This window comes from Cololabis saira, chromosome 23 (assembly GCF_033807715.1).
Source record: "Cololabis saira isolate AMF1-May2022 chromosome 23, fColSai1.1, whole genome shotgun sequence".
Lineage (NCBI taxonomy): Eukaryota > Metazoa > Chordata > Actinopteri > Beloniformes > Belonidae > Cololabis > Cololabis saira.
In genome coordinates, this window is record NC_084609.1 from 5,649,532 (window position 1) to 5,664,410 (window position 14,879).

At 41.4% G+C, this 14,879-nt stretch overlaps 1 protein-coding gene across 3 annotated transcripts in view; it reads left to right on the forward strand.

Moving 5' to 3' along the window:
• iqsec3a (IQ motif and Sec7 domain ArfGEF 3a) overlaps positions 1 to 14,879 on the forward strand; it is a 192,392-nt gene that overhangs the window by 159,630 nt on the left and 17,883 nt on the right. For all 3 annotated transcript variants that reach the window (XM_061714483.1, XM_061714484.1, XM_061714485.1), the window contains exons 8-9: positions 5,572 to 5,711; positions 12,569 to 12,694. In XM_061714483.1, coding sequence (XP_061570467.1) covers positions 5,572 to 5,711; positions 12,569 to 12,694 — 266 coding nt within the window. The remainder of the gene's footprint in view (positions 1 to 5,571; positions 5,712 to 12,568; positions 12,695 to 14,879) is intronic.

Below are 14,879 nucleotides of genomic sequence, written 5' to 3' on the forward strand. Positions count from 1 at the left end.
GACCACTTATTTTTTGACATTTTAGAGGAAGTTGAGCTTCCCTTGCAGTCTTAGAGGAATCGCCACTGCTACCGACCTCCCTACCTACCCACCCTGTTACCTACCTACCTACCTATCTATTTACTTATCTATTTACCCACTTATCTATCTATCCATCTCATATTATGTTCAATTAATCCCGTCGTAGAAGTGCTGTTTGATTAATCAAGAGAAAAAAACGTCAGTTCTTTGCAGCTAAATCATGGACTTCTATGCTAACTGGTAGCATCTCTTGTTTATCTCTTTAGACACCTCAAACCCACACAGATCTCTCTTTATAAGACACTAATTAGTCCAAAAACAATCACGTCTAGGTTAGAAACACATTCCTTAGAGCACAGGAAGATTAATGAGCTTATGATCGTGATCTCACAATTCACTCAAGAATTCAGCCTCCTTGAAAACTGACTCATTAGCAACAAATGAGAGACTCACAATAGATACAAAACGTGAGTAATCACCCAAGTCTTTGATTTTTTCCTTGATCTCATATCCATCCATCCATCCATCCATCCATCCATCCATCCATCCATCCATCCATCCATTTTCTATACCCGTTTAATCAGGGGGGGACAGGGTAGAACCCATCCCAGCTCACAGGGCCTTGATCTCATATATGTTCCTAAATTATCTTAAAAAAGGTGACAGTAGAGGGATTGGTCCTGAGTTAATGTTTAGCATTGTAGCTATCTGTACCATATGGTGCAACTATCGGCTTCGTGGTCTCACCCAGTTGCCATTACATAAATACGGTGGCCGACAAGGGCCAAACGCACTGCAACGGCCTCAAGTACAGAAACGATTCAAATTCACAAACTCAAAACGAGGTACAAAAAGAGGAACGTGGTACAAAAAGAGGAACGTGGTGCAAATGAAAAAACGTGCTGCAAAAAACAAAGACAGATTTTTATCTGACTATATTTATATACGATGTTTATATCACTGTACAACGCTGTACAATGTATCGTCAGGTGTAAAATATAATAAAGAAACGTCTCGTAATGTGCAGCGTTGTACAGTGATATAAACATCGTATATAAATATAGTCAGATAAAAATCACATTACTGTTCCCGCTGTATGTTTAAACCATGGATGTAAACACTGTGATTCAGTCAGCTGTTCGGTTGTAGTGACCGGTTATGAAGCGTTTTTTTCTTTTGAAGAGGGTTTCTTGTTTTATATTGTTTTGTGCTTTGCATCGTTTTTCTATTTGCAGCGTTTGATGATGCTGCATTTGTCTTTGTTTTTTGCAGCACGTTTTTTCATTTGCACCACGTTCCTTTTTTCGTACCTCGTTTTGAGTTTGTGAATCTGAATCGTTTCTGTACTTGAAGCCGTTTTCCTTAACTGAGACACATTAGGCCGTTGCAGTGCGTTTGGCCCTTGTCGGCCACCGTACATAAAAACCAGAAGTAATTTTTGTATCAGTGGGTGAAGAAGTCATTCCTCCGACCATTCTGCCTCCTCTGCCTCCCCTTATTGCGCTGCTTACTCCATAGGGCGCCTCGCCAACAACACCACGGCTTGTGTGCAGCTTCATTTTCTCCAGACACCTCCTGCCCCATTGACAACTCAATGTAGCAATGTAGCGCGGTGCAGCTGTGTGGATGTAATGGGGGGCATCTGGAGGGCAACCCTCCAGCCTAATGGCATGCAGCTTCACCTGCATCAAACCGGCCCCGCTTTGAACTGTGCTGCGCTTCCAGAGGGAAACGTATTCCAAGAGCAGGACGGGATCGTAACCTTTCAATCGCCAATTAACGACCTCTCACATTGCCTTCAGTCATTCCTTAATGGAAACAGTGAAGGGAGTGACAGACTGAGCACCCTTTGTACCTCTTAATACCATATAAATACAGTCTCACACTGAGTTTTTAATAGGATTTTAATAGGATTTTTGTTCTCATATACATATATTTATATATAGATGTACAATAAAGTGAAAAAGTTTGTTCTCCCTTCTTTTAATCTGAATTGTTGTGTTAACCCTTGTTCTGTCTTCGGGTCAAAATGACCTAATTCTCCTGTCCTTCTTTCCTCCTGCTCTCTCCTTCCTTCTTCCATTCCCCCTTCCTTCCTTCCTTCCTTCCTTCCTTCCTTCCTTCCTTCCTTCTTTCCTTCCTTCCTTCTTTCCTCCTGCTCTCTCCTTCCTTCTTCCCTTCCTCTTTTCTTCCTTCCTCTTTTCTTCCTTCCTTCCTTCCTTCCTTCCTTCCTTCCTTCCTTCTTTCCTTCCTTCCTTCTTTCCTCCTGCTCTCTCCTTCCTTCTTCCCTTCCTCTTTTCTTCCTTCCTCTTTTCTTCCTTCCTTCCTTCCTTCCTTCTTCCCTTCCTCGTTTCTCCATTCCTTCTTTCCTTGTTTTCTCCCTTCCTTATTTCCTCCCTTCCTCCCTTCCTTCCTTCCTTCCTTCCTCCTTTTCTCCCTTCCTTTTCTCCCATCCCCCTTCCTTATTTCCTTCCTTCCTTTCCTTTTTCCTTCTTTCCTCCTGCTCTCTCCTTCCTTCTTCCCTTCCTCGTTTCTCCATTCCTTCTTTCCTTGTTTCCTCCCTTCCTTCCTTCCTTCCTTCCTTCCTTCCTTCCTTTTCTCCGATCCCCCTTCCTTCCTTCCTTCCTTCCTTCCTTCCTTCCTTCCTTCCTTCCTTCCTTCCTTCCTTCCTTCCTTCCTTCCTTCCTTCCTTCCTTCCTTCCTTCCTTCCTTCCTTCCTTCCTTCCTTATCCTGCTACATGGTCCATTTTACACTGTGGACCACCTTTCATAGTCGGCTGAGTCCGTACGCTAACATGCACCAAGAGAAGGTTGAATTATTGCCTTAGTCTGACTGATATGGTAGTTTTAAAAGCCACATGTACAGTTTAGTCGGGCTGCAGTTGAACCGAACTGGAGTTCTTGAAATCGAGCTATTAGAGCCAGATAATCCGGTTCTAAATCGAGCTATTACGCCATGCATAGGCAAACCACGGTTAGCCGAGCTATTGATCGGCCTGGGCCACCCCCGTCCGTAAACGATAAGCCGCGGAAGCGGGAATAACAACAAATAGTATAATATTATTGCCAGAAGACTTTGCATGCATCTTATGTGCAACCCGATGGGGCTTCGTATGCATGAAACGTCTGCTTCAAATCATGCTGTGTTTTTTTACTCATTGTTCCAACTAACCGGAAGAATGCCAAGTGGAGTCGGACGAACCTCACTCAATAATTCGATTCTCCTCCAGCGCATGCAGGGTGCGATTTGCCGGTGGGGATGGTGGGGATTTCCCCCCCCTCTGGTTTACACGTCCTACCCTCTGCTGAATTATTTTGATCCTCGGTGGGGACAAAATGTACCCCCCCCCCATCCAAAGTATTTTTACCATTACATTGTAATTATTAACAAGTAATAACAACCAAAATACACCGTGTTCATTCTGCTTGTGCTGTGATTTTGATACCGGGAGCGAGTCGCGCCCACAGAAAGCAGTTTTATTTTGAAAACCAACCAGATTTTCTTGCATACCAAAAGTCCGACTTCCGGCCCGCCAAAATAAAAGAGACAGTCAGTTAAATGAAGGAAAAAATGAAAAGAATCCAGAGCAGCAGCATATCCTCATATTTTACAGGATCACAACCAAAAATCCCGAGAAAAAATGCGACAGAAGATGAAACAAGATCTGACAAGCCTGATCGAATGGTGGACAGCAGCATCTCACTGGCTGAGGTCCCATGTTTTCTGTTAAACTGATATCGAGAAAGAATTAAAAAAATATTAATTTTGTTTATTTAATTTTATTTGGCACATTTAAAAACAATATTAGGAGAAAATATTTCTGCAAATGCAGTGGGTCAGTTCATGTTCAAAATAGGCCTACCGCCTACGTTATGTAGCTTAAGTGTAAGGTTTACACAAGAAACAAATTTTCATATAGCCTATAGTACTGTTGGGTGGTAATTTTTCTGAATAAAAATATTTCTCAAAATTATCCCCCGCTCTGGTTTTTTCACAAATCGCACCCTGAGCGCATGTATACTCGGAAAACTATTGCCAATAACTTGATTATTGCCAATAGCTTGATTATTGCCAATAGCTTGATTATTGTCAATAGCTGGATTTAGATGAGCATGTAACCGTACTGAGTGACTGCGGGGTGTCCAGGTCCTGTGCAAACAGCGGGTATGAGGAGTTTCTGTTGAGATGCTGTCTGGGTTTTGGCTCATATGTTGGCATTGTACCAACGGTCTTGGTACAGTTTCATGAACTACAGACTTGGGAGGCTTTCCCCGTCAAAACCAGCCAAACTGGTCCAGACTTCCTCTAATTACGCTCTAATGGGTTTCAGAAGATAACGTGCTCTGTGAGGCTGTTACAGTCGAGCTTTGCATGGTCTGACCTCGGGTTAGATATAGTTGGACCACAAATGAATATTTCTCACCGTGTTGCGTAGACCTGAAGGAGGTCCAAACACCTGCTGATCAAGGGTTGATAAATAAAGGAGATAATTAGTATAGAGGGAATGCGCATGATGTTACAGATGCAACTTCACAGCAGGTTTCGCCCACTGAGTGTCAGCGTAAACTTTCAGTTTGAGCAACTCAAAAACATCTAAAATGGGAAAGAGCTGTTGTGCGATCGACTGTACTCATATATTTAGCAAGAAATCGTAGTTAATCGTTTTACAGACTGCCGAAAAATAAGCTTAAGAGAGACAAATGGATCGCTGCAATTCACAGAAACAACTGCATTCCAGGCACCGAAACGTGGATTTGTGGTTCCCATTTTGTATCAGGTAATGTTGGATTTTTGGGTAGCTAACGTTAAATGGTCAAATCATAAAGTTCGGTGTCCTCATCACTTTAATTTCTCCAACAAATCCTGCCTTGAAGTCGGACCAAGCGTCAAGACTTTTGTAAACCTTCAAGCTTTGCTTCGTGTATTTCTCCGGCGTAGAAATTAAGTCCATATAAATATCAGGAAACTGGATTCGTGGCCAAATATTAATGTCCATGGACCACTGGTTCTTGGGGTAACTGTACCAAATATTAATGTCCATGGACCACTGGTTCTTGGTAACTGTACCAAATATTAATGTCCATGGACCACTGGTTCTTGGTAACTGTACCAAATATTAATGTCCATGGACCACTGGTTCTTGGTAACTGTACCAAATATTAATGTCCATGGACCACTGGTTCTTGGGGTAACTGTACCAAATATTAATGTCCATGGACCACTGGTTCTTGGGGTAACTGTACGGGTCACTGTCAAGTCCAACTGCCGCTAATTTAAGCCGATAATCGGCTGTTATCCCGTCTTCTCCACTAGTTGCAGACATTTTTGCTGATATTTTGCCCATCCGTGCGAGTAAGGGGGCGTGGTCCAGTGGGGAAGTGACGTTAATGCATACTCTCCATTGACCTCATGGTTATTTTCATGTATCTGTCTTATCTTGGTGTCCGGAGCAGATGCTGCCGCTCAGTATTCCTCCGGATTGAAAAGGCTGCCTCGTTAGATCTGAAGCAGCGTGTTCCCCGTCAGTAATCTGCCTGTTTCTGTCTCAGGGGTGGACGACGGAGCAGACATCCCCAGGGACATGGTGGTGGGAATCTACGAGAGAATACAGCAGAGGGAGCTGCGCTCCAACGAGGACCACGTCACCTACGTCTCCAAGGTCGAGCAGTCCATCGTAGGCATGAAAACGGTAAGGATTTACAGTCGTTAGAAGATCCAAGACCTCAGATAAGAGTTGAGATTTAATTCACGAAAAGAAACTGTCAGTTTTATCGGACCGGCTCCCGACAAACAAAGTTTTGTTAAACACACTTCAAGGGACTCTGTCATTATTCAAACTCTTATCACAATCACCTTGCACATTTATTAGTCATTAAATGTCTCATCTCAAACTCAATCATTACTTTCAGGTCATTACTCCAGCGAGACACATCATTAACCACTGCTATCAATAGAACCTCCACGGTTTAAAGGGGACGCATTAGGAAAACTGTTTTTTTTTTTTCCGGGTCTGATGTGTATTTATGTGTTTTAAGTGGACGCCAACTGAAAGACTCTGAGGTAACGCCCCCCTTTCTGGGCCAACGTTTTGAAAAGACAGAGCCCTGCGTCCATCTTTTTACGTCAATTAGAAACTTATGGTACTCATGGGGGCGGAAATAAGTCAATCAATAGACTGGACTGCAGATGCAAATTAGCCTAAGGCTAACTCTGGTGCAATGCATCAAATGTTTACATTTACGTTTTTAACTGCACATGGTCCCTCTCAAATCAAATTTAAGAAAAAGAAAGAAGATTAGAGGACATCCTGAAGCATTTAAAAATTAAAGCTGCAAGCAGCGATGAACGGGCCCTCGCACCCTTGTGTACGTTCAGGCTGCAGTGGAAGCTTGTATGACTTCATGTAGATTCTTCAGAACTGGACATGTAGCGGATGAAACCACCCATGACTCTCTATATCAAACCATTCAAAAGTTATGGCAGAAAATAGGGATTATAAAATATTGACCAATCAGAAGAAGGGGCGGGGCTAATTCAGGCCAATGAAGGTGAAGTACTCAAAACTAAGTCTGATGACACCACCCATGACTCTCTATGTCAAACCATTCAAAAGTTATGGCAGAAAGTAGGGACTATCAGATATGGTACAATCAGATGGGGGGGGGGGGCTTTTTGGCATCTATCGTCGCCACGGTAACACTTTTGACTGAGAAAAGTAATGCGCGTCGTCGCAGGATGGAGATGCACATTTTGATGTATAACACACCTGGGTGCACGTTACAGTTCGGGCCGTATTAACTGCCGAAGGAATGGCATAAATTGCGCCAAAATTACACGATTAATTCAAAATGGCCGACTTCCTGTTCGGTCTTCTTCTTCTCCTACTGTGTTGATATTCTGGCTTTCGCGGTGTCTTTACGTCCAGAAGGGGTTGGGTCCTGGGGCAGTCGCTAGCTCGGCTAAGCGTGGGTTAGTATACAAGCAGGCAAGCAGCGATGAACGGGCCATCGCACTCATGGCCACCGTATTATGGGGCTCGAGGCATGAAGTTTTATCTGTCTGAACCAACCAGATGAAGGGTGGGCGCGCTTTTTGCCGTCTAGCGTCGCCACGGTAACACTTTTGACTGAGAAAAAGTAATGCGCGTCGTCGCAGGATCGAGACGCACATTTTGATCTATAACACACCTGGGTGCATGTTACGGTTCGGGCCGTATTAACTGCAGAATAAGTGGCATAAATTGCGCCAAAATTACACGATTAATTCAAAATGGCCGACTTCCTGTTCGGTTTGGGCCATGGATCCAAGAGACTTTTCTTTAAGTTGTGACATGATACAGGTGTGTACCGATTTTCGTGCATGTACGTCAAACCGTATTGTGGGGCTTGAGGCACAAAGTTTTCTAGGGGGCGCTGTTGAGCCATTAGGCCACGCCCATTAATGCAAAACATGAAATATCTTGCATGCAAAATTTGGTGACTTTTGGGGCACGTTTAGGGGGGCAAAAAGGCCCTCCTTTCGTCAGAAAAATTAAAAGGAAAATAATAAAAAGGAAAAGGAAAAAAAAAAGGAAAATTCCTACAGATACATTAGGGCCTTCGCACTGTAAGTGCTCGGGCCCTAATGATGTTTCATGTACAAAAAACAGAAATCAGGACAGAACCAAGGAGACTCCAGTGTCTTCACTGGATCAAATGTCTTCACTTGACATTTGATCGATGAAGACAGAACAAGCGTGAGACAAGAACCAGGGCAGAGGTTGTTTGGACAAAGGGTTTATTTATGAAACGTAGATGAAAGTTGCAGGGGACAAAACACAAATACAAGGGGGGGGGATTTCAAATATGCCGGTCCAGACGGAGCGTTGGCAATAAAACGCCGGCTGGCTGGAGACGGTCCTGCCGGCGGCGTTCGCCCGTGAATAATAAGCGTTGCTTATTTGATCATTTTTCCCCCCGTCTTTCAGATTGTAATAACGGCAGGCAGCTGCTGAACTGATTGCTATAAAAAAAAATGTAATACTGCCGTTTATGGCCTCCAGAAGATGTTCCATTAGCCGCTGTCCGGTGGAAATAGTTGGCATGGCGACTAAAGACCTGCGACGGGAACGCCGTCCGATGCAGCTGCACTTCCTATTGTGTCAGCAACTTCCTCAATACCGTGCCATCACAAATGGATGGATGGGACTATGAATTCATATTTTAATTAGTTTCAAAATTCAATCTCAGCTACATCCTAATGACAGTGAAAGAATGGCACCCCTCCCCCATCCACCCTTTGGCTTGTGCCTTTGAGTCTCTTTCAGTGATAGATGAATAGCCAGAGGATGACGGAGAGACTGCTGTCAAAACCAAACGCTGATAGATTATCGTGACAAGACGGGACTCATCCCATCTGCCGTGAAGAGAAAGAGTTTCTTCTGGTCCTCGGTGACCGGTTTTGTAAACTAACAATACTTTGTAGATCTCATAGACCGGGGGTCGGCAACCCGCGGCTCTTTAGCGCCGCCCTAGTGGCTCCTGGAGCTTTTTCAAAAATGTTTGAAAATGGAAATAGATGGAAGAGGGAAAGGTATTTTTTGTTTTAATATGGTTTCTGTAGGAAAACGTGACACAAACATTCTTAACGTTTTCCAATGCTGTAAAAATGTGTAGAATAAATATTACATTTCAATATTTATGTTAACGAAGATTTTTACGGAAGAGTATTAGGGCCATGCAGGAGAAAAAATATTTTAATATATTATTTCATTATGCACTTCGAGAAAAAGGTCAAAATGTCGAGATTAATGTTGAAATACAATTTCAAGAATAAAGTCAAAACTTTGCCTTTTTTCTCAACATTTCAACTTTTTTCACAACATTTCAACTTTTTTCACGAAATTTCGACTTTTTTCACGAAATTTTGACTTTTTTCTGGAAATTGTACTTCAACATTAATCTCGACATTTCGACTTTTTTCTCGACATTTCGACTTTTTTCTCGAAGTGCATAATGAAAAAAAAATCTTCCTGCTCTAAAATATTATTTTTATTTTTCTCCTGCCTGGCCCTAATACTCTTCCATAGATTCGCATAACAAAAAGAGTAACGTGGAAAGACATTAGCATGCTACATTTGCAGCCGAGTACCCAGTTATAACTAATATAGATACATGCAGCATGTGTTGCCTTCAATCAAGACTTTTAATTTTTTGTGGCTCCAGACATATTAGTTTTTGGTGTTTTTGGTCCAATATGGCTCTTTCAACATTTTGGGTTGCAGACCGCTGAACTAGACCCTCGCTGGGAACGGAGGAGACCAGTTGCTGGAGGTCTGGGACACCTGATTACTATAGCATCGTCTTGCAGAGAGATGCAAGACTTTCCATGAAAGAAAACCTCGTCTGGATCGGAGTTCAATTCCATTTTTTTCGATTCAATTTTATTTGTATAGCGTCTATTACAACAGAAGTTGTCTCTAGGCACCTTCCAGAGACCCAGAACAATGACCCCAAGATCTCTTGTACAACCTTTCCATCCCTGACGGATGCACCTCTATAACATCGGAGACTTTAATAACCTTTAAAACAAGCTGGACGGTGTCCAGTATTGACTTTTCAGTCTTGTCCCAAGCGCACAGAGATTTCTCCAGATTCTCTGAATCTTTTGAGAAAAATCGTGTACTATAGATTATGAAATACAGTATTTACCGCCAGTATAAGTCACTTTTTCTCAAAAATCGTCAGTGCGCCTTATGTATGAGTGTTTACTGACCTCAAACCAGTTCTATGTGGTAACTGAACTCAAACATCTGTCAACATGTTTTAGTGACTTTGGTAGCGATGAAGCCGCTCCGCTTGACTGATGGTCGGACCGTTCAGACACATTAAAACCTGAAGCAACTACCAACCTTAAGATACGGTTTTATCATCTGAATAAACTCAAGTTACTGTAATTTAAGCACTATAAGGCACTTAAAATCCTCACATTTTCTCAAAAACCAGCAGTGCGCCCTGTAATCCGATGAACCAATCAGAGAACAGGATTCTTACCTCCTCGACTTTTTACTTGTGGATTCGTGGAAGACGAATGATTTAAAATGTGTATTTTTCTGTTTTAGTTAGAACTGAACGATATTCGGAGTTATTGTGAACAAGTTGAATAAAGTTATCAGACTGGTTTGTTTCACTTTATATCTGTTTTCTCATGCTCCTTATGGATGAAAATAGACCAGCTCATTGATAATGCGGCTAATGGTCCGCAAAATACGATATTCAAAGTCTTCACCAATTCACGCAAAAAAAAAAATTTCTCAGTATTTGACAGCTCAGGCGAAACTCAGCCCGTCTTTACTTCACTAAAACTCCTTCCTGTCCTTTTATACTTATGTCGCTGGCCATCCCTCCATTTTGCCTAATTAACTGTGAGATGTTTCTTCAGGTGTCTCTTTTTAGTAATATGTAATATATGTTGTACTTTCTCCTAAAATGGGAAAATTTCTCACATTTTGTGTGATTTCTATGTTCTTTTTGGAGTAAATCTGAGGTTTAGGAAATTTGAACTGTTTCAAAATTAGAGCTATTTGCTTACATGCAATTCATGAATATCAAGAAGTAGCTTTAAATATTATGTTTTCTTCCACGTTCTAACATATTTAATTATTTTGGCAACAGAAAGCCTTGTTGTTTCTTTTGTCATTAACTAAAACGGTACATTTTGGTCGGCCGGCACCTCAGATAACCCTCGGGGATTTACTTTTTCTCTTTTTTCGGGGGAACTATCTGGTCATTTCAGGCTAATGATGTTTTTCAGAGTGTCTGACATTCGTGTAATGAAAGGCTGGCGGTGTGAAACCGTCTGAAAACCCTGCAGTGATGAGATCTGAGGGAGCGGGAGGAAAACAGGCCGAGGTTACAGTACGAGCGGGTTGGGGGGGGCTGGAGAGTTTTGATATTTGTATTTATATAATCCATTCATACCTACAGTCTGTTTCAGCAGTAAACCAACACAGACCAATCATGAGGTGTGAAGCGGTAGAGACAGTGAAACCTGCTCGTTGAGCTGTAATCGGCTTTAACTCGGAAATGCACTTTAGATCAAACTAATTAAAGCTTTCAGGGGACATGGTTGTGGGAGAATATACTCATCAGACCTCCGAGCTCCGTGCAGCTCGTACCGGCCGACGCCTTCACCCGCCTCGTGCAGGAAACGTAACGTAACTGTAGACTTGCTGTACTATACTGCCCTTATTTTTTAACAGCTTGTGCTTTTTATTATTTTACCTCTTTTCTTATAATTGTATTTATTATCTAAGCATACTCTTAAATTAAATACCTGTGATTTTTGAAAACCTTAAAAAAAAAGTTATGGATAAGCCCTGAATGCAGGCATTGTGACGTAGAAAATTGTCAAATTGGTTTAATTCACTGCACGAATCGGCACAGATTACTTTGTAATACTGTACAAAGTCTTTGTACGTTTTGACCGTATAGAAACGTAATTCTTGCCATTGTAACAATGAGATGTACCTGCTGTACTCTAGACTGCAAAAACTCAAAATCTTAACGAGAATATTTGTCTTATTTCTAGTCAAAAAAATCTCATTACTTAAAACAAGACTCATCACTGGAAAAAACAACAATTTTCACCTGTTTCAAGTAGGTTTTCACTTAAAATAAGTAGAAAAATCTGCCAGTGGAACAAGATTTTTTTGCTTGTAATGAGAAGATAAATCTTGTCCCACTGGCAGATTTTCCTACTTATTTCAAGTGAAAATTTACTTGAAACAGGTGAAAATTGTGTAATGAGATTTTTTTACTAAAAATGAGACATTTTAACTAGAAATAAGACAAATATTCCTGGTAAGATTTTGAGTTTTTGCAGTGTACTGCCCTTACTTTTTAATATCTTGTGCTTTTTATTATTCTACCTCTTTTTCTCATCATTTTATTTCAATGTATTTGTTATATACTGTTTAATTGTGTCTTGTCACTTTTAATGTTGATGTAAAGCACTTTGAATTACATTGTGTTGAATTGCGCTATACAAATAAATTTGCCTTGCCTTGTAGAAGACTGTTGTGGGTTTGTGGCGGCAGTTAGAAGCTGCTCTGATTAACTAATTAGGGCCTTGTTTAGCTCATCAGAGACTGTCCACAACTTCTTCAGATTTGTGAACAATTTGACAGAATTACCATTATTCAACGTGTTTTTGCTCCTGGGTCCGAGTAACTTTGAGTATCTGTCAAAATGTTGAATGATGAAACCCACTGGGAGAGGTGAACGTCTCCTGCTGTGACTGCAGCTGTAAGCTCCTCCCCCTAACTGTGAGGGGGAGGAGCTTACAGCAGCACGGGCTGCTCACTGAGAAGAGTGAGAGCTGTACGAACCTTCACCTTAAAGTCCACGCGAGTCTTTGATGATGCCTGAAAAATGTTGCTAGATTTGTCTCTTCCTTGAAAAAAACCTGCTAAATACATCGCCAAAGTCGCTAATTTGTTAATGTACGCGTCACACCCTCCTTTTAAGTCATTTCACAAGTAACTAAATGTGTGTTTGGTGTCCGCAGGTTCTCTCCGTCCCTCACAGAAGACTGGTGTGCTGTAGTCGACTGTTTGAGGTGACGGACGTCAACAAGGCCCAGAAACAGGCAGCACATCAGAGAGAAGTCTTCCTCTTCAACGATCTCATCGTGGTGAGTCAGCGCTTTCAAGTTTTCCATCTCAAAATCATTTTTACATAGCGTTGCGTTACCTTTATTTTCTTGGGAGGGATTCTACAAATAAACTTGTTGCCCTTTTCCACCGGAGGTTGCAGGTTAGTTTGAGCTCGACCATGTTGGAGCTCCTACAACCTTAAAAACTATTTAAGGTGGATCCAGAGATGATCTCCTTGGTTCAAGCTTGGACTTTAAGACTTTTCTTAGGACTAAATATTCCCTTTCCATATCATCCCCTTCCTAAAATAATAATGTTTGATATGATTCATTTTGAGTTTTTATTTCGGTCCATTTGGATACAACATAATACAACATAAAAATAATCCAATATTTTAAATGGCACCAAAAAGGTACAGGCTGAAGCCGAGGCTTATTATGCCTACTCTTTTATGAACCTCAACTCAGGAGGTTTTATACAAAACCAAACAAATAATTTGGATTCAAACATTGAAAAAGAATGGATATATTGGACAAGTAACAGAGGTATCTAGACAAGAAGCAAAGACAAAAACAAAACAAAAAACATACTATAAATTGCAAGGAGTGATAAATTAAGTGGTTTTTGGCTAGAGACTGTACAAGATGGAATGTTCTAATTTTTCAGAAAACAGAAAAAAATATCTGGTTCAGTTGTTTCTGCATTTTGAAAAACTTGAGTAAACGATTACTTGGGGCATTCATTTAAGAGGGTGACGAAATGTTTCCAAATATCAAAACAAGATGCTGCCATCGTTTGACTGTGGTTTTGGGTTTGGATGTTCAGATCAGATGGAATTTTATTTAATTTTAATCAGATGTTTGTCTTTTCTCTGCGCTAACATTATCATTAGCGTCAAACAAGACTACTTTGGTTTCACCTGTCCGTCGAGAAACGTTCCTGTGGTTTGTTGAGATGCAGCTTTACGAACATCAGTGGTGCGTCCAGGTTCTGCAAAGACTGAAAAACTTTACTCTTTGCAAACGTAGTTTAATTTGAATTGTGGCGTTGTGGACTTTAGCTTCTTACATGCGGGGCGAGGACCGGTAGAGTGTGAGGACACGTTGCATGAACAAACCTTTGGATTAAATATGGGAAAATTTGGTGAAAGATCTTTTCAAAATTACTCAGGAAAGAGTTTTAAATTTATCTCTAAGATCGTTGCTTATGTCTTTTCCTCTTGGCATTGTGTTACCACAGTAAACTGCTATGGAATTTCTCTATTTTCATTTTATTTTTTTGGCTTTATCGCTGTTAAATAATGGCATGATGAAAAAAGGCAGGGGATGTTGGTTGTCTGAGGTTTTATTTGCATAAAAGTAAAGGTCCTTCGGGATTAATAAAGTATCTATCTATCTATCTATCTATCTATCTATCTATGAACCACAATCATCAATACATCAAGGGTAGAAATGTTTGCACGTGTGGTTTTTATCGTCTAATCCACAAAAGAACTGCAGCACCTTATTCCTGCACAAACGGCAAATCCAATCTCTGAGATCATTTTCCCTGAATAGGACGTCGCGCTGAGAGATTCGGAGTAACAATTCACTGTGTTTGCACTCCGGCTCCCCTCAGATGTTTGTATCTGCGTGCCGGCGAGCTTTAAAGCTACTTATTTTGTTGTGACAGCTGCAATGCAGCATCACCCACTTCCTCCCAAAGCTCCTCTTCTCCTTTTATGTCGTTTCATAACTCAGGACTTTCCAGCAAGTTCCTTTAATAATAGATGGCAGCGAGTGCGGGGCCACTCTAAAGTTTGTGTTTCGCTTGATTAAAACGTATCGAGTCGTGTTTGGTCGTTTAAGAACGTAACGTTGGCCGTAATTAATGATCTCATCTGGAGCCGCGGGGGTCACCCGTCTGGATTAATTAACTAAACTCATAATGATGTCAAACGCTGGTCTCAGTCCGGCGAAGGAGAGGAGTTTCGTTAAAAGGTTGATGTGGGGAAAGCGGCCGAGCGAGTTATCCTCGGACATCACGGCGTTTCGGTGCCGTATTTTTCTGCAGAGATCTTTCCGTCTGACAGGTTTTAAAGTGGGGCAGAAATCGCCTTGAAAGATTTTCACGGAGGAGTAAAAGTGACTTTTCTTTGCCTTTGGCTCCGTCCACCAGCTGCTTGAACACGCCGAGAGGCATTTAAAGTGTCACCGTGATATACAGGTCCGATACACCTAGCCT